Consider the following 20,217-nt stretch of genomic DNA (forward strand, 5'->3'; position numbering starts at 1 on the left):
ATTTTGTATATTAATTCACTGTCTATGGTACCTTTCAGCATAATATAGTTTCCTCCTTTGTCTCTTTTAATTAGACTCAATTTTGTTTTTGCTTTATCTGATTGCTATCCTTGTTTTATTTTTAATATCCACTAAAGAGTATTAGATTCTGCTCTAGGCCCACATTTCAACTCTATCTTTTTGTTTCAAGTGTCCCTTGTAAACAACATACTTTTGGATTCCAGTTTCTAATAACTTCTTCTGTCTGCTTCCATTTTATGAGTGAACTCATCTTCACACATAGTTATGATTACTGTGTATTTTTCTCCATTTTATTTCTTCTTTTTCTTCTGTTCCTTCTCAAGTCTATATTGTTTCTAATCACTGCTTCCCTTAATTCACTTTCCCCTTTATTCTCCTGCCCTTTTCTTTTCCTACTTTCTCCACCTACTTCCCTATTGCCTAAGTTACATATCTATACACAAATAAGTGTATATGTATATTCATCCCTTTAAGAACCAATTCCAATGAGTATGAGGTTAAATCATTATCTGTCACTTCACTCATTTCTCCTTCATTGTAAAAGCTCTTCCTTGTATGTCTCTTTTATGTGAGAAAATCTCCCCCTTCTTCAAGTATATTTCTCAACACTTAATTTTTTTTCATTATCAATTCATATCCAAGCCCTTTATGTAAACTTCTTTTAACTATCCTAATAATGAGAAAATTCTTAGGAGTTACATCTATTATCTTCCCATAGAGGGATGTAAACAGATTAATTTGATTGAATCTTTACTAGTCTTTCATGTTTACTTTTTTTTCTGATTCTTTTGATACTTATGTTTTGATGTCAGATTTTCTATTCAGCTTTGGCTTTTTCATTAGGAATGCTTAATAGTTCTTTATTTTATTAAATATCTTTTTTTTTTTTTTTTTTTTTTGTCTCCTGAAGGATTACACTTAGTTATTTTGTTGAGTAGGTATTCCTTGGTTATAATCCTAGTTCCTTTGCCTTCAGGAATGTCATATTCCAAGCCCTCTGCTCCTATTAGAGGGAAGCTATTGATAGATTAGCCTGACTGTGGCTCCATAAAATTTGAATCCTTTTTTCCCAATTACTTACAATATTTTCTTATTAAACTTGGAGTTCTGAAATTTGGCTATAATTCTCCAAGAGGTTTTAATTTTGGAATCAGGAGGTGATCAGTGGATTCTTTCAATTTCTATTTTACCATCTGGATCTAAGATATCGGGGAAGTTTTCCTTGATAATTTCTCAAAACATGACATCTAAGATCTTCTTTAGTTATGATTTTCAGGTAATCCAGTGACTCCCAAGTTATCTTTTTTTGATCTATTTTCCAGGTCAGTTTTTTTTTCTGATGAGATATTCCATACTTTTTCTATTTTTCATTTTGTTTTATTTACTTGCTAAACTATTTTTTTAGTTCCAAATTCCATCCGTCTCTCACCTCCCCCACCCTTAAACTATAAGCAGATACAGGTTATATATGTACAATTATGTAAAACATTTCCATATTAATCATTTTGTGCAAGACTTGAATAAAAGAAAAAGAATGAAAGAAGGTTAAAAAAAAAAGCATGTTTTTTTGATATTCTTCATCACTAGTTCTTTGGAAATACCTTAGTTCACTGTAAGTTCTTCATCAATTTCACTTAGACTATTAGAAATATTGACATATAATTGGGCAAATAGTACCTAAAACTGTTTTAATTTCCTTTTTATTGGTCATAAGTTCATCCTTGTCAAACCTTTTTAGTTTTCTTTTCTCTTTTTAATCAAATTAACCAATGGTTTGTCTATTCTATTGTTTTTTCCCTCTATAAAATGAACTCCTAATTTTATTTATTAGTTCAATGATTTTCTTACTTTCAGTTTTATTAATCTTTCCTTTGATTTTCATGATTTCCAATTTGGTATTTAACTGGGAAGTTTTAATTTGTTCTTTTTCTAGTTTTTTTGGGTTGCATGCTCAATTCAGTGACCTGATCTTTATTTTATTAATCTAAGTACTTAAAGATATAAAATTTCCTCTAAATACTGACTCTTTCTTGTGTCTCTTAAATTTGTCTCCGTTTTTCCTTCTCTTCCCTTACTTGATTTTAAAGATACTTTTTTTGACCTCTTCCAGGGCCTAAGATCAATTCACAACTTTTTTTTGAAGCTCTGTGTATAGCTACTTTGGTCTCATATCTTTTTCTAAGTTTGTGATTTGATCTTACCAGTCGCTATCGTATCTTTTTAAGGTCAGGTTCTTTTGTGATGTTTGCTCATTTTTTCTGCTTTTATCTTGAATTTTAACTTTATGTTAAAGTTGGGCTATGTTCCCAGGGTGGAAGGGACACTGTCTCAGGCATTAGGTTTTCATGCTGCTGTATTCAGAGTTAGTCCTAAAAAATTCAGTTCTTTCAAAGTGGTATGTTCTAAGGAGAGGTGTGGACAACACTACCCTGACCTATATTGTGATCTGTGAGGAACCACGAGCATTCTTTTCAACCCAGGAAATGTGGCTGTGGTCTCTGCTCTTTCTGGTCCTCTACCTTACCCTGGGACTGTGATCTAGAACCACATATAGGTAATGCAACAGAGCCTAGCACCCTAGAGAGTCTCCTATAATCTCCTTCAGATTTGTTTTCTTATCCTATTACCATCTGAGAGCTCTGGAGAGCTCTGGAAGCTACCACAGCTTATTCTGTCATTCCTAAGGCCTGCTGCAGGCTTATCAGAGGTACTATCTACATTGGATTGTGTTCTACTCTCACCCCAATGACATTGTCCTTTCCTGACAATCTTCTAGATTATTTTGGGCTGGAAAATTATTTCACCTTGTCCTTTTGTTGGTTTTCTCACTCCAGAATTTATTTTGAGGTATTGTTTTAATGTTGTTTAGAAGGGAATTTGAGAAGACTCAGGAAGTCCTTGTCTTTACAATGCCCTCTTGGCTCTGCCCTGCTCCTGCCAATCTCAAGTTTCCTTGGGCTAGAAATAAGTATTTCACTCTAACCTTTGTTGGCTCTGCCATTGCAAAATTTGATTTGAGGTGCTATTTTAAAGTTAGTTGGAGGGTTATCTTGGGAGAGTTCAGCTAATTGGTTGTACCTAATATACAATCTGAGCTCTACCCATCTGTTTAGTTTCAACTTTTTTTCCCTGCTTATATCTCAGGGGGGAAAAGAGAAAATTTAGAGATATATACACTGGGAATTGTTAGTGAAATAAAAATATGATATCAACAAACATTTTACACATTTTTTTTAAAGAAGATTAAATTTAAAAAAATTAAATAGGCTCTTCTACACCTGCATTATTATCTATAAGTTGAGTCCTGCTGGTAGCCATGATTCCTTCTGTTGTAAGTTTGGCCTATGGCTAACCCTGCCTGGATGTCAGACTAAGACAAATCAAGAAACTTTCCCACTCTTCTCTTTTCTCTTATTCATATTTTCTCCTATATCTTTATAGAAACCTAAGAATAAACTTATACTAGAACCTTAAACAACAATTAATTCACTGATTTTCACCATGTTGACACTAAATTTCTGAGAATGCAATTCCCATCATGTTATATATTTTTTTATGTCATATATATTTTTGAAATTCAGATAAGATACTTTAGATCAAGCTATTTCACTAAATCTATTACACTGAAAACCCCATATTTTACATAGTACTCCTCCTAATCAAGGAACTACACTAAAACTAGCATCCAAAAAAATCTAAATTCAAGACTATAGTAGTATATGAAATGAACAAATATTTATTCACAAAATGGTCATCATTAAAAAGCCACTACCTGTATAGCAGTTTTAACCCACCAAAAAATTCCAGAAGTAAACATATGACTACCCATACAAAGGAGCTAAATAAATGTATGTTAGAGAAAAGACATGGCGGAGGGAATTTTTCAGTAGACAGACTGATTGGAAGAAGTACCCAAAATAGCAACAAAAGAAAAAAAAAATTCTACAGTAATGTGGTTCTGGCTCCAAAATGAGTTTGATATATATGTGATGTATATATTCAATACTCTCTTAGGAAAACTGAAAACACAGATCAAATTCACTTTGGTTCCAAAAAGACAAAGGCCAAAGTAAAGGTTTTAACTAGAGGTTTTCATAATGCTGTGATTGACAGGAAAATGAGTCTAAAAAATGTGAGCTATTTCAATGTAGGTTGTAGACTACCATCTGTAAAACCATGCAATTTATAGTCCCACAGCTTTAAACCAGAGCAAAAAGATTATCACCAGAAGGAGGCTGCTTTTCAATTTTGTAGACAATAAATCACCTCATTTGGTACCGTTAACATTCCTGACTTGACTAAATCGACACGAATGTAACTTACATTTTTGAAGAGCTGCTCTGCAAGTTCTCTGATGTGCTTTATCATTTTCAAAGGGTTACTTTCTTCAACTTTAATTCGCTCCACTTCAAAGGCTACCAACTGAGGAAACAAAAGGCCATCAGTGAATTTCAAACCCCATCAACTACCTGCTACATTATTAAAATGTATAAGAATCTCATATTATTTAGAAATTTAAATATAAGCATAAAACTATCATGCTAAGAATCGACCCCACTTAGGATTATGGCTATGTTCAGGCTTTAGGTTTCATGGCATAGGAGTGCCATGACCATTCTCTAATGATGTAGGATAAAACTTCCTGTTAAATATATTTCTGGGGCCCACAAGAACCCTGATGATCCTCAAACTGATAAAATTGGTAACATTTAGAATTGAGGAGGTCTAAACATTTCACCAATACATGAAGTTTCATTCCAGAAAAAAAGTACACATCTTGTAATTCTGGCCTCTTCTCCTCTGAACTATAGCCATTCAATTCATAATTAAATGTATACTTACGTTAAAAACTGTTAGGAGGCATGCTTTCGATCTCCTCAGCCAGAAACAAGTCCTCCCTCCTAAGAACCTTCATGTAACTTTAGCACTTGTGTAATTTTGCCATCTACTTTATATTAAAATATGATATTTATTTGCATACATATCTTATTTCCTTTCTAAGAGATGTAAGCTCTTTAAAGGGAGAAGAGATATGCAACAGATATAGACTGGATACACACACACACACCTCTCTGAAACTATAGGCTTCCCCCTAAGTAACTGATCATCTTGCTGAGGAGACTGGGCAGGTCCCTCCCCATGCCTCCCTGCTCCCAAGTTGCAGTCAGAAGCACACAAACAGAGGTATGCAAAGATTTCAGCCCGTCTCACATGCTACCTAAGGCATACATATTGTGAGCTGCCAATCCCTGCTGTGGTGGTCTTGCCAGCAGCCTAGGCAGCAATAACCTCAAAAGGGAACAGAAGAGCAATGCACTCCATCACTCTGATTTGGGCCTGGTGAACACATGTCAATTGGGAAGACTGGTTTTCAGTCAGCACATTAACACATCATTCTGGTGTACAAGGCAATGAACTAGGCATATATAAGGAGTATATAAGAGAAATCATTAGTACAGTGTCTGCCTTGGAGCTTCTGCCCATCTCAAATAAAAGTCATCAGATGGAGCTGATCAAAACTTTGTATGAGTCCATTGATAAGTTAGAGAATTCCCTACACAAGGAAATCAGGACAGTCATGGATCTGGAGTTTACATCATATGAGAGATTAAAGAAACTGGGGCTGTTTAGGGTGGAGAAGCCATGGGGAGAGCTATAGCAGCTGTGGCAGTGAGGTCAGAGTTAGGATTACGTCAAATTTCTCACAAGGTCCTTGTCTGACCCTGTTATTTTATCAGGGAGGAAACTAGTGCCCGCAGACACTGGCAGCAAGGGTCAGAGGAAATGAAATATGATGAGTGAAAGTCATGGGGAGACAAATAAGAATCGCTAGTGAACCCCAAGAACTCCCACACAAATGAGGGAGCTGCCTCAGGGGGCGGGGACTTTTCTTCTTGGCTCTCCAAGGGTATATGGGATGGCTGCTTGTCACGTGCCTGGTAGCTGAGATTCTTTCAAGGATGGAGAGGCTTCTGAGCTTTCTTCCAACCCTAAAATTGTGATTGTCATTCATATATTTCCCCAAAAAACATCTTAGAGGCTTCTCTCTGGATTTCCTAATATACTGGGGAGCCTGATGTCAAACAGTGTTATGATGATATCCTGGATATGTCCACACATTATCCTTTAAAGAGGTAAACTTGGAGAGAGGATCTGTCCCTTCATTTAGGGCAGCCCTAAATGTACCCTAGGGTAGCTCTCAGTGGGCTGAGCTTGATAAGAAAGAGCTCAATGTATTGTGGTTATTGTTGAAAAACAAACAAGGGTATCTAGATGAGCCTGAGCTTTTCCATCACTGACTGCTTAGGAGACTCCACTTTGAAGTTTGCTGGCTATATACCAACATATAATTTCACTCTATAAAGGCTGGTATGGTTATGATTTTACTATGACTGTATTGAAATTGCTCTAAGATTTAAAGCAAAGTTATATCAAATACATTTTAAAATTAATTTATTTTCATTAAAAAAAAACATTAGTTCCAATGATATGTTTATTGTTTATTGCTTCTAATACATACTTCACTATTAAATATTCATGTAATTTCTCCAGATAAGTAAAATGGAAAATAATTTAAATAATGTTCAAGATGTATAGTGAAAAACTATTTAGGATCTATACTTTTATCCTGTCTACACATGATTATATTGGAGTAGAAAACTACCTTTATCAATGCATATTGGCAGCTGCTTTGCAGCTTACAGTTAGAAGAGACATTAGGTGACATATACAACTAGCAGTAGAAGTCAAGTTGGAGTTTTAACCCAGGGTTTCCTGACTGAAATGGCTTTATATTCACTTTGTCATACATACACTTCCTTCTCAATATACCTAATAGTTTTTTTAAAATGTACTTATAGCAGTTTTTTTTGTTAGATTCAAGATTTTAAGAAAAAATTCCCTTCACTTTCACTTGTTATACTCATTCTATATAAAATGTGATGTATTAGACCAAACAGCACTTAACCTTTTTATATCATAGACGTCTTTGGAAGTCCAATGAAGCCTATGAAGTAATTATTAGAATAATGTTTTGTTGTTTTTTTTAAAGGTTAGTGATAATAATAATATGTTTCTTTTCCGTCTAAGTTTATTTACTCCCTAGAATTTATTCATAGACCCATCAGAAAATCAATGGATCTCAGGTTAAGTAAGAAACTCTTCTTTAGATAATTCATACCTCATCAAAGAGATCACAGGATCTGTAGGGAGGCCCTCTGTCTGACACGAAGCCTGCAAATGCCATTCCATTAAGCACCTTAATGAGGAAATCATTTTCAACCAAACCACGCTGTCCCAAGAAAGCTGTCTGTAGAATAGAAAATAGAAAATTAATAACTTCTTAAGGTACACATGGAGAAAATGTAAATATAAAAGAACAAATCTGCCAGATTTTTCCACTTCATGAGGAAGCACCACTATTTTAAAGAATATTTGATGAAGTGTTACATGTTATGTTTTGATCCCAAAAAGAGGAAGCATGGTATTGTGGTATAACACTGGCCTCAGAAGAATCTGACATGGTCATTTACTAGCTAAGTGATTATAGGCAAGTCCTTTTCTAAGACACAGTCACTCCCGGGGCAGAATACCCTAACTAGCTAAAGTAGCCATGAGGGAGAGACAGGAGGCAGGAAGCAGGTATCACTTGAATCAAATAACCATCATCATCCTGACCACCATATGTCCCTTCATTCCACGATGGGCACAGCATGGGATTCACCCCAAAGCCTGGAGAACAGAAGGTTTTAACCTGGTACCCTCAATCATCATCCTGAGTGGCAGCCCCTGAGAGATGCACCATGGCCACTGTTCCTGAAGGGATTGCAGTGTTAATTACTGAAGACCCTAAAAAGAAAGTTCTTGCCACCAAAATCTTTGGCACTGTCAAACTGTTCATTATCAAAAAAAGATATGATTTTATCAATGGAAATGACATGAAAGAAGCTTTACTATCTGTTTTACCACTTGAACAAAAGCTCTGTTGAGACATTTCCCTGACCTGCCCCTGCAATCTTCATAAATGTCTCTTTCAGTAGAATGTAAATTCCTTGAGAGAAGAGATTGTCTTGATTTTTCTATTTGTATCCCCAGCACTTAGCACAGTAATTCCCACCTGGCAAATGTTTAATGAATACTTCATTTAGTCATCTGAGCCATTCTCTGGCAGGTTTGTTGTAAGACCCAACAAGAAAAAAAGTGTGATGGATTTTGTAGCATTGCTCAAGGTCACAGGGTTTTTAAGAGGAAAATACCTTAGAGACACAAAAATGCTGCAGAAATGTGAGCTATGATTATTTGAAAAAAATGACAAATGAAAAAAGTTCATGATGTGATTAAAAATAGAAATATGCTTATTAAAAAAGCAGATCTGATAATATCCATGAAAAGGAAGTAAGTGTCCATTTTGGAACTCTCCGAACTTTTAAGAACCCCAAGGCTCAGAATGACAAAATATCAGAGCTCACTGGGACTACAGAGATCACCACTAAGGTGGAGATGAGGATACTTGTGATATTCTGTGGGGCACAAGGGACTTTAAAAGGGATAAAGTAAATAAATGCTTTATAAATCAAGGGCTATGTAAATGTCAATGAACATTTTTCTTATGAACATCTATGGGATTCAAAATTGTCCAATTTGCAAGAAAGACTACTGAGGTAGAGCTCTGTGCCATTAGCATTTGATTAAAGGGTTCAAGGCTCCCTCTAATTAAGTGGATCTCAGATCTTCCTTATGCTCTGAGGGCCTTATTTTAATGAGCTTGATACCCAAACATGCAATATATGTGGCAAAATATAGACTCTCCCTGGTTGACAGACCTTGATTTTGATACTTCAGGAGGACCAGAAATGATACATCAGCATCTGGGTGGTCACAAGACAGGCCAAGCAAGAGTCATCTCAGTAACTAAGTGGTCATAAGAGGTACAAATTGGGAGCTTTCCATATCACACCACTCATGCTCGGCCTGGAGATGGAATTTGAGCAAAATAGGGAGGAGATATCTTTCTTAGCTTTCTTGTGGTTGCTCAAGAATGCTTTATGAAGTGGGTAAATAAGTGGTGAACATTGGATAAAAGTTTGAGATCTAATGTAATTGGCTGCTATAAGAACCTACTTTATCTAATTATCCTTATATGATGTATATAAAATATGTATTAGTACATGTTAATTCTTATGCTGATTGTTAAATGACTAACTTAGTGTATGTTTCTAGACAAGTATATCACTAAAAATCATTATTTATTATAAAACTGCACTGAACTGATTAATACTGATTGGAATGGAGTAAGGGTCAAATGAAATAATTTTCCACATGCCACTGTCCAACTCTCTTGTTCTACAGAAGAAGAAACTGAGGTTTAGAGAGAGGTTAGCCAATGGCAAAACTAGGAAATCTAAAGTCTACTAATTTGTGGTCATATATTCTTCTTACTATATTGTACTGCCTGTTTCTTCTGTGACCTCACATTTCACTTGTCCCCTGATGTTACTTCTAAAGGGGGAACACATTCCTTTCATAGGCTGAAAGTTTAATTAATGTTGGTTACCTTATGGAAGTGTATGACTGGCTCTGCATGGATTCTGATAAGTTGTAGGCAAGATCTATAACCTTGGAAAAGCTGTGCAAATAATCTAAGGAAAACTGCCCGCACTTCTTTATCCTGAAAACAAGATGGGAAAAATATTAAGCTTTTTTGAAACAAGAACAACAAAAAGAGCCAAAGAATCAGTGAGTGGGAAGGGACTTGGGAATCATTTCTTCTTCCCTGTTACCCATGTAAGGAACCCTATGTAGCAGCTCTGAGAAGTTATTTCATCTTTGCTCAGTACTTCTAAGATAGCAACTTTCTGTCCAGAGAGTTCGGCTCTCCTTCTGTTCTGGTTCTCTGTACCTTACACCCAGTGATTTTATCTTTACTCTCCATTAAATAAACGCTCCAGAATTCTTTCCTTTGTCTGTGGGATAAAGGAAAACCCTCTCTTCCTTCCAACTAGTATTCAACAACCACACTAAAAATTATCACTCCTAAATTAAGTATAAAGATCCAAAGATACATTAGATCAAAAAAATTGAGATTTTATCAGAGTTTCTCTGTGAAAAGACTAACTTTTCCTATATTGATAAAGTGATTTTTTTTTTTTTTGGTAAATCAAATTTTCATGATCATGGGATTTTTAAAAACAATATATTATTTTCCCCTAATTGTATATAAAAACAACATTAACAATTGTTCTTAAAGTTTTAAGGTTCAAATTCTATCCTTCTCTATAGAATTATACATGTGCAATAACCATGGAAATGTTAAAGCTACAATGATCTTAGATATTTGTCTAGATAAAATAATTAAACTTAAAAACAGCATGCCCTCAAACACAGCCCTCCCCTTGTTCCTATTATAGCCAGGGTTGGGCTTTTGATTTCCAGGCTAGTGCCTTCTCTTCTAGCTGACTGCTGAAAGAAGACTTGGATGCTCATCTGGTTGAAATTAAGGGAGCTGAGATACCAATTCCTTAAATATTTCCCCCCAAACCCCAGTATGCCTTTTAAAAACTTATTATAAAGAAAATAAAAAATAATTCATTGTAAACTTACTAGCATTTTGGAGTGTGACAAAGCTGTCCGTGGCGGAGGAAATGCATAATCTGCTACTTCCAGATCTGGGTGCAAAATCTAAAATAAATATTTTTAATAAACAAATTGTTTTTTGGATACTCTCTGAATACTCTGGAAATATTTTTCTATGCACAGAAAAAATTATAAAATTCCCTAATAGGCCCCGTTGTGCTAGCTGAGCTGAGTCACTCTGATACACGGAAAATCTTTGCCCTTTTGGGCACAATAATCCCCTGTCTCAGAAACTCAACCAGTCAGCAAAGATGACAATTCTTCTGTGACCTCACATTTCACTTGTCCCCTGATGTTACTTCTAAAAGGGGGAACACATTCCTTTCCTTTCATAGGCTGAAAGTTTTATTAATGTTGGTTACTTTATGGAAGTGTATTTGCCAGGTGGGGTAATTGCACACTCAAGCTAGGGTGTCCTCAAATGTTTTGGAGAGCAATCTAGACTTATTCTCAAAGAGTTATTAAACAACCCATATCATTAGACCCAGAAATTCCAGTACCTAGTCTTTTTCCAAAGATGACTAGGAAAAAAGGAAAAGAACCTGTAGATTCTTCAATGTTTATAGCAGATCTCTTTGTGGCAGCAAAGACCTGGATTTGTGGGGTTGTCCCTAAGCTGGGGAATGGCTGAATAAGTTGGGGTGCAGCATTGTGATGGAGTGCTATTGTGCTGTAAGAAATGATCAACTCAGCGATTTTGGAAAGAGGAGCTGCATGACATAATGAGGAGCAAAATGAGCAGAACTAAGAGAACTTTATATACAGTAACAGCAATGTTATTTTAAGAGTGACTTTGAGTGAAAAAAGTGTGACTGCACTACAGTGGCGTGTAGTATGTGATAGTATGTGGAATCAGACTAGGAGTTTCATGGGATCCAGGTGATGAAGAACCTTCAAGACTAAAGAGAGAAGTCTGCACTGGATCCTGCAGCTGCTGGAGTTCCCAGGGCCCAGGAAGGACGTGGTGGGCCTTGTGCTCTAGGCAGCTTGCAGAAAGTTAGCTGGAGACGAGAGACCTGAGGAAGGAAGCCAAAGTAGACAACCCCTACATGAATCTGGGGGAGAGGTGCCTGGAACAAGAGGGTTGGCTGTGTGAAGAGAAGAAACTTCCAAGCACAGAAAAAGTTGTGGAGTTTGAAATGTCAAGATTTGGTAGCTGACTGGATGTGCCCGGGGAAGAGTGAGGAATGTTTACACAGGACATCATCTGACTTGATCCTCACAGTGATAAAGTGACTGGGGGAAGGTGACAAGGCTGGCCTGGGATGACAATAAAGGTAGTGCCCTGGTCTCCCAGACAGTAATTCTAGCTCCATCCGCAGTGACATGTCATGTTACACAGTGATTCAGAACCTAGAAACCATAGTGTTCAACCAAATAGGTGTTTAATACTCTTACATTTTCAACCATTTGATTTCTATACCAATTTTGCAAATAAAATCACCATTATAAATATGACATACCAAAGAAAGGGCCATTTGTGTCTGATGTAACAGTGGTTCTGGGAGCGGGGAAAGGTGAATACATTCAGGGATTTTAATAGTGCCTCCATCCAAATCGGCAATGATGACATCTAACTGGAAGAAACAAAAATGAACCAAAGCTGAAACTGAGTTGAACTACTACTCTCTCTGTGTGTTACTTGTTACTGTTACACCATCTTTGTTAATATCACTTGCAAGTTTTAATCAAATAATTATTTCCTAACAATAATGACTTGAAATGAACACAGGCAGGCATTTAATCTCAGGTGGGCAGACAAAAGAATGAAAAATATTTCCTATGTTCATTGGCAAAAGTAACTTATAGAGTTAACAAAGTATTGATAACTAGGACATTAGAGAAAAAACTTCAAATTCATTTTGTTTGATCGATTTGATAGAGGATATGATTATTGTTCGACTGTGAAATAGATAATAGATGTCAATTTTTATACCATTAAAGAATAATACAAACTTAATATTCTATAAAGAAAAAAATTATTTAAATGAATAGACATTTCCAGGAGCACCAATTCTAGGTAGTATAAAGCAAAACAGACACTTATAAGTTCAAGAGGATCCTATCACTCTTTCTTATCATTGCTTTATTTTTTTATTGACAATTAAACTAACAAGCACATTTTAACACTAAAGGTATCACTGGAAATAAAGAAATATGGTATAATGTTTTTTAAATGACAACAATCATAAATATGAATACTTACAAGTTCATGGACTTCCGTACGAAAAACAGAATGAACTCCAATAATGAAAGGCGTTGGTGAACTTAGAACTTCCAATAATTGAGCCGGAAGAATAGGGATATAAGGATAACTAGGAGTAATTTTTAAAAATCACATTAAAAATATTTTCTTGTTTTCATTTTGTATATATTTTTTTCTTTATAATTCACTTAATGTGGCTTAGAATTTTATTAGCAATTGTTCAAAATTAAGAGTCAGTTTACTGTATAACCTTCAGTGAGACATATGCAAATGGCTCAAACATACATATATTATTTAACTGAATTCCCTTCATAAACTTTATAGTCATTAAAAGTATATAAATTGAGAATAAATATTGAGGCCAGTTAATAAAAAGCTCACCTATATTTAAGAGGAAACATTAAAGACTCTAGTGCTCTGCAAGCATCACTGAGTCTCTGGAAACTGGTTGAATGAAAGAGAACCTTGTTCTCTGTGAGTACGGCACAAAAGAGGCTGAGAACGTTTTGGATTCCTGAAAAGACAAGAACATAATTTTACCACATGCATGTACATACCTCAAAAATACTGCCTACAGAGAAGAAAGATATCAAAATTACAAGAAGGAAAAATCAGCACTCTTGAAATGACTAGAAGAAATTATGTGGTGCAGCTCAAAGAAGCAGAAAGCCAATGAATTTGCTGTTTTTTTCAAACTGTTGTCTATATCCTTAAATTCAGTATAACACTCCTTATAGTCTGGATATTCTCTATTATGCTTTCTTGAACTTAATTTCTATAATTGAAGCTATGTATTGAGTAAGAATAATGGTAGTTAAAAAAAAAAAAAGAAAAAAAGGTACAAGGAAATAATGATGTTTCTTTACAGGCCAAAGCTATTTGTAGATGAAATGAGACAGAAAATAAAGAGGTTTTTTGGAAACATATGCGGTAGTAGCAGTCATAAAAGAGATAAGACTCAGAAATGGTCTTAATAACTACAAAGATAAATTAATCCTTTGAAAAACTGAAGCATTTTCATTAAAAATTATTTACTTTTATAACCAGTTGGGAGTGTAAAACATAAATAAGTAAACAAATGAACTAGCTGATAAATAATTTTAAGAAAAAGAATATTCTGAGCCAAATACATCAGGCCCTCAAAGTAGTTGGGGCCAAAATGAACCACAGAAAGAAGCAGTCTTGAGAGGAAGGGAGGGAAGAAGTGAGGAAGGAAAGGAGGGAGGGAAGGAAGGAAAGAGGAAGGAAGGGATAGAGGAAGGAAGGGAGGGAGGAAGGGAAGAAAGGAAGGAGGGAGGGAGGAACGGAGGAAGGAAGGAAGGAAGGAAGGAAGGAAGGAAGGAAGGAAGGAAGGAAGGAAGGAAGGAAGGAAGGAAGGAAGGAAGGAAGGAAGGAAAGAAAGAAGGAAAGAAAGGAAGGAAGGAAGGAAGAAGGGTGTTAAGATTTTTACAAAGTGATAAGTCAGTTGTCTAATTTTAGCATCGTGCTTAGCAGTTCTCTAGTTTAGAGTTCACACCTTTCACACCTTTAAGAGTTCACATATTAGTTCACACATTAGCGTTCGAGATTCACAAGTCAAGATTCAATATGAGTTTCACAAGTTCAGTGGAGGAGATTCACAAGTCAGAAACCCACAATCCCACTCTCAGAGGAGTCAACCTTTGAGTTCATACCTTTAGAGATTATATATAAGAAGCTCTTGGAGCCTCAGCCAGGAGTCAGTTGGGAAGATTCAGAGCCAGGATTCAGAGAGAGCTGGAGGCGGAAGCTGGCAGAGGCAAAGGACTAGCAAAAAGAGCTCTCAGAACCAAGGAAAGCTTACCAGGCTATTTGGGAAGAGACAATAAAGGACTGAACTTTTAACAGCTGGCTGCATTTGAGGTGATTATTACTCTGCACCAAAATGAAGGCTGCCTCCAGAAACCCCCCAAGAAATCTGCTCCCGGAGAACGATTATATTTCTAGAGAAGAAAAGAACACTACAGAAGGGAGGAAGGAAAGAATGAAGGCAGGGAAGAAGGAAGGAAGGAGTAAAGGAAGGAAGGGAGGAAGGAGGGAGAGAGGAAGGATAGGAGGGAGGAAGGAGGGAGAGAGGAAGGACAGGAGGGAGGAAGGAGGGAGGAAGGGAAGAAAGGAAGGAAGGAAAGAAAGAAGGAAGGAAGGAGGAAGGAAGGAGGGAGGAAAGGGGAAAAGGAAAGATTAATTTATTAAGTGTCTACTATGTGCTAGGCTCTGTGCTAAATGCTTTAAAAATTATCTCCTTTGATCCTAACAACCTTGAAGGATAAGTGCTACCATGATACTCATTTAAGTATCAATTGAGAAAACTGAAGCAGGTGGAGTTTAAAGGATGAGAGCCGTGTAGCTCATAAATATCAAAGTCTATATCTGAGTTCAGATCTTCCTGACTAGGTCTGGTGCTAGCTACTCTTCTATACCTACTCTGAGCAAAATAGAACAAAATTGAGATTAGTCAAGCTGGTATTCAAAACTTCATATACTTTGGTCCCTAGATTCCCAGCCTCATCTACTATTATTCTCTTTTATGCTCTTTAATATTCCAACCAAATTTGAACATGAACATTTGAACTATCCTTCATTCTTGAGTTTGTTTAGGTTGTCTCCTCTGCCAGCAATGGCATTCTGCGTTCAATCTCTTACTCCATATACCTAATCCCTACCCCAAAGCCCAGCTCAAATATTCCTTTATTTACCAATTTTTCCCCATTTGGAAAAATTCTCAAAACACTTTGTACCTCTTAGGATTATAAATCTAGATCTAGAAAGGACTCACATGGTATCTTGTCTAACTTCCTCATCTTAATGATAAACAATTAAGGCATAGGAAGTTTAAATGACTTATCCACATAGATGGTATACTTCAGAGAAAGGATTTCAAGAATTCTAGACTTTTGACTTCAGCCCACAAGTCCTTCTATAATACTTATTCTCATGCTAGGAGAAAAACACTTTCTTCCTTTGACCATTTATCTATGGGAGAATTTTGATTAGTCATATCTCTATAGCTTTATTTGAGAAAACTGATAAAAAGGTTTTTTCTCCTATTTGATCACTTCCCTTCATATTCTAGAAACATTACCTTTATCTCTTGTTACCTATTTTATTTTTTGTAATTGCCCTTGTACCTTATTTAATTAAGATATAACTCTTATCTGTGAGTAGCATAAAATCTGATTCTTCTCTCATCTTTAATAATATAATCTTGAATATTTAATAATATAATCTTGAATATGTCCATTTAGAAAGTATTCTGGAAGACTGCATAAAATATTGGGTTTAAGCTTAATTTCTGCCAGACTACTTTTCAATTCCCCAGCAGGTTTCATTAATTCAGAGTTCCTTCCCTAAATAATTTATATTTTCGTGAAGTTAGTTCTATTGTTTTTGATGCCTCCTTGTCTACTCTGTTCTGCTGAGCTACCATTCTATTTTTTAACCAATACCAGATAGTTGTGATGATTGCTACTTTATAACATAGCTTGTGGCCTGAAAGTGCTATTCTCTTCATCTCTACCTTTTTTCATCAATGTACTTGATAGTCTACATCCTTTATTTTTCCAAATGAATTTTATTATTATTTAGTCAAGTTCTATAATATATCTTATTGATAATCTGATTGATATGGTATTAAATTGTAAATTCACTTTGGTGATATTGTCATTTTCATTACACTGGTGCAGTTCAACATAAGCTTAACACTGCTCCAGTTATCTAGCTATTTAAATTGTTCTTTCTGTATTTAAGAAGCCCTTTGATAATTGAATCTATATAAGTTGCTTGTATTCTTTGGTAAATACTTCATTCACTTTGTAGTTATTTGGAATGGGATTTGCTTTTTTATTACTGCCTCTCAGATTTTATTATTGCCTATTATATAGAAATGTAGATGTTTTTAAGGATTTCTTTTGTGGCCTGACACCTGAAACTATTTATTGTCTTAGTTATTTGCTAATTCTCTAGAATTTTCAAAATATACCATCATATTAGCAATAAAAAAGAATAATTTTATCTCCTCTTTATCTATAATCATACCTTTAATATTTTTCTCCTACCTTATTATTGTGATTAGTAGTTCCATAACTATGTGGGATAAAAGTGGGGAGAGCAAGTTCCAGTGCATCCTTATTGCATAAGATACTTGCTTTTGGTTTTAAATATAAAAAAAAGTTCCTCTCTGCCAATATTTTGTAGGAGGTCTTTTTTTGGCTTAGTTAGTTAATTTGTTTGTTTTTTTAGCATAAATGAATGTTGTACTTCATAAAAGATGTTTCTTTTTCTGTATTGAGATAACCATGGGGGTATGGGTATTTTGGTTTTTAAAATGCCTAATTATGTTGATTATTTTCCTATTATTGAGTCATCCTTGCATCTGTGATATAAATTTAACTTACTCATAATGAATAATTTCTTGGATAAATCACTGGATTTTATTTAAAATTTCTGAATTGATATTCATTAATGATATTAATCTATAGTTTTCCTTTTGTGTTTTGTCCTTACTTGGTTTAGGTATTAAGACTATATTTGTCTTATAAAAGGATTCTAGGAGGTTTCTTTCTTTCTTATTTTTAAGAATTATCTAGGGGAAGTGGAGCCAAGTTGATGCAGTAAAGGCAGGAACTCACCATGTTAATACTGTACTCCTCCCCCAAATCACTCCAAACTCCTTTAAATAATTACTCTAAACAAATTTTGTGTCAAAACACACAAAAAGATGGAGTAGAGCAATTTTCTAGCTGATCACAACTTAAGTAGAATGGGCCTATGGACCTCTGAATCAACAGCAATTCTGGTGGCTTCCAGACCTCTCAGCCTAGAAACATAAAAGACGACTTGGAAGGTCAGCAGAAAAGGTCTGTGGCAATAGGGTGGGAGTCCAGTGCACAATTTCAACACAGGCCATGCCAGTACAGCCCCAGCCCCTGCCCCCACCCCAGTGTCAGCAAAACAGGACTCTGTTGCTTTAGCACACTAGATCTTACAGCCACAGAGGGCAGGGGACACTTCTAACAGTTGCAGAACGCAAAAGATAGCTTTTGTCAGGTCTATAAAAGGATCTCTGAAATAAATTGCACAAAACTCCTGGGACAGTGCACCCTCCATCCTAGAAAGAGCCTTACTTTAACAAAAGTTAAAAGCCAAATAACAGGCTAGGAAAATGAGCAGTCAACAGAAAAAGAACCTGACCATAGAAAGTTAGTATGGTAACAAGGAAGAGCAAAACACATTCTGAGAAGAACATAACAAAGTCAAAATTCCTACATCAAAAGCCTCCAAGAAAAATAAAAATTGCCCTCAGATCATGAAAGAGCTCAAAAGGGATTATGAAAATCAAGTAAATACAAAAAAGGAAAAACCAGGAAGAGAAATGAGAGTGATACAAAAAGAAATATAAAAAGCTAATGGAAAGAAAAATGCTTTAAAGAGCAAACCTGGTCAAATAGGAAAGGAGGTAAAGGAGGCACAAAAGCTCAATGAGGAAAATAGTTGCTTAAAAATTAAATTGTATGAGAAATCAAGATATAAGAAAGCAAAACCAAAAGAATGAAAAAGTAGAAAAAATGTGAAATATCTTATTAGGAAAACAACTGACTGGAAAACAGATCCAGGAGAGATAATTTAAAAAGTATTGGTCTAGGGGACTTGCGGTTAAGATGACGGAGAGGAGGCACACAGCTGCATAAGCTCCACGCTTTCTCTCACTATCCATTTCATTACAAGCCTCTGAATTAATGCTTGACTGAAAAAAAACCCACAAATAGTTACCAAGAGAAGCCATCCTTGAGATTCGCCAAGAAAGGTCTGTCTTTACTGGAGGGCTGGGACGGTTTTAGATCGGGCACAGGCGGCGGGCAGCGGCAGTGAGAGCACGGGAGCAGACTGGAGAGGGGGTGGGGAGTGATCGCAGCCGTCTCTGCGGGGAGAGCTTCGCTACAGGTTTGGATACTTTGCCCTGGCAGCAAGTCAGCAGCCCAGCAGAGAAGCTAAAAACACCGGGGTGAAGAATACAACCCCAAACAGCTGGAGTCTCTCGGGACCTGGCCGCTCCCCCCTTCCCCCCCCACAGTGACTCAGTACGCTCTGGGATCTCAGAGCGCAGGCGCAGCACAGTCCTGCTATTGCCTCACTGCTGTCCCCTGCAGTCTGTAGAGGAAGCTCGATAACATACTCAGCCCCTCCCCCAAAGAAAGACTCCAGTTTTTTCTTTTTTTCTTTGGTAGTTTGTCTTTGATTATTAGACAGAATGAGCAAGAAACTGAAGAGGACTTTAACCCTTGACAGCTTCTATACAGATAGAGAGCAGACTCTAAATCCTGAGACTAAAAACAGACAGTCTCCAGGTGAATCCCCAAAGGAGGAGATCATCTGTTCCTCAGCACAGATGAACCTTATAGAAGTTATTAAAAAGGCTCTCACAAGGGAGCTAGAAGAAAAATGGGGAAAGCAGAGTGAGGCTTGGCAAAAGGAGAGGGAAGCTTGGGAAAAGGAGAGGGAGGCTTGGCAAAAGAGCCTGGAGAAGTCAGTTAAAGAAAGAGTGGATAAAGAAGTAAAATCCTTGAAAAATAGGATTGGTGAACTGGAAAACAAAATTGGCGAAATGGAAAAAAATTCCACAGAACAAAAGAACTCAATGGGACAATTAGAAAAAGATTTTTAAAAAGTGAGTGAAGAAAATACTTCACTGAAAATCAGAATTGAACAAGTGGAATTGAATGACTCGAGGAGACAAGAAGAATCAGTCAAGCAAATCCAAAAAAATCAAACAATGGAAAAGAATGTGAAATACCTTCTGGGGAAGACAACAGACCTGGAAAACAGATCCAGGAGAGACAATCTGAGAATCATTGGACTTCCAGAAAAACATGATGAAAAAAAGAGCCTGGACACTATTTTCCAGGAAATTATCAAAGAGAACTGCCCAGAAGTCATAGGAACAGAGGAAAAAATAAACATTGAAAGGATTCATCGATCACCCACTGAAAGGGATCCTAAAATCAAAACACCAAGGAATATAGTGGCCAAATGCCAGAACCCTCAGATGAAGGAAAAAATATTGCAAGCGGCTAGAAAAACCCAATTCAAGTATCAAGGAGCCACAATAAGGATCACCCAGGATCTGGCAGCATCCACATTAAAAGATCGAAGGGCCTGGAATATGATATTCCGAAAGGCTAAGGAACTTGGTATGCAACCAAAAATAACTTACCCAGCGAGAATGAGCATCTTTTTCCAGGGAAGAAGATGGACATTCAACGAAGTAAGCGAATTTCATCTATTTCTGATGAAAAAACCAGAACTTAACAAAAAGTTTGATCTACAAATATAGAACTCAAGAG

General features: G+C 36.2%; 1 protein-coding gene across 4 annotated transcripts in view; it reads right to left on the reverse strand.

Annotated features, from left to right (window-relative positions):
- SBF2 (SET binding factor 2) overlaps positions 1-20,217 on the reverse strand; it is a 464,636-nt gene that overhangs the window by 204,061 nt on the left and 240,358 nt on the right. For all 4 annotated transcript variants that reach the window (XM_051964776.1, XM_051964778.1, XM_051964777.1 and 1 more), the window contains 7 exons: positions 13,241-13,373; positions 12,860-12,968; positions 12,117-12,230; positions 10,621-10,698; positions 9,575-9,688; positions 7,202-7,330; positions 4,345-4,443 (listed from right to left, as the gene is read on the reverse strand). In XM_051964776.1, coding sequence (XP_051820736.1) covers positions 4,345-4,443; positions 7,202-7,330; positions 9,575-9,688; positions 10,621-10,698; positions 12,117-12,230; positions 12,860-12,968; positions 13,241-13,373 — 776 coding nt within the window. The remainder of the gene's footprint in view (positions 1-4,344; positions 4,444-7,201; positions 7,331-9,574; positions 9,689-10,620; positions 10,699-12,116; positions 12,231-12,859; positions 12,969-13,240; positions 13,374-20,217) is intronic.

This window comes from Antechinus flavipes, chromosome 6, assembly GCF_016432865.1.
Source record: "Antechinus flavipes isolate AdamAnt ecotype Samford, QLD, Australia chromosome 6, AdamAnt_v2, whole genome shotgun sequence".
In the NCBI taxonomy this organism is placed as follows: domain Eukaryota; kingdom Metazoa; phylum Chordata; class Mammalia; order Dasyuromorphia; family Dasyuridae; genus Antechinus; species Antechinus flavipes.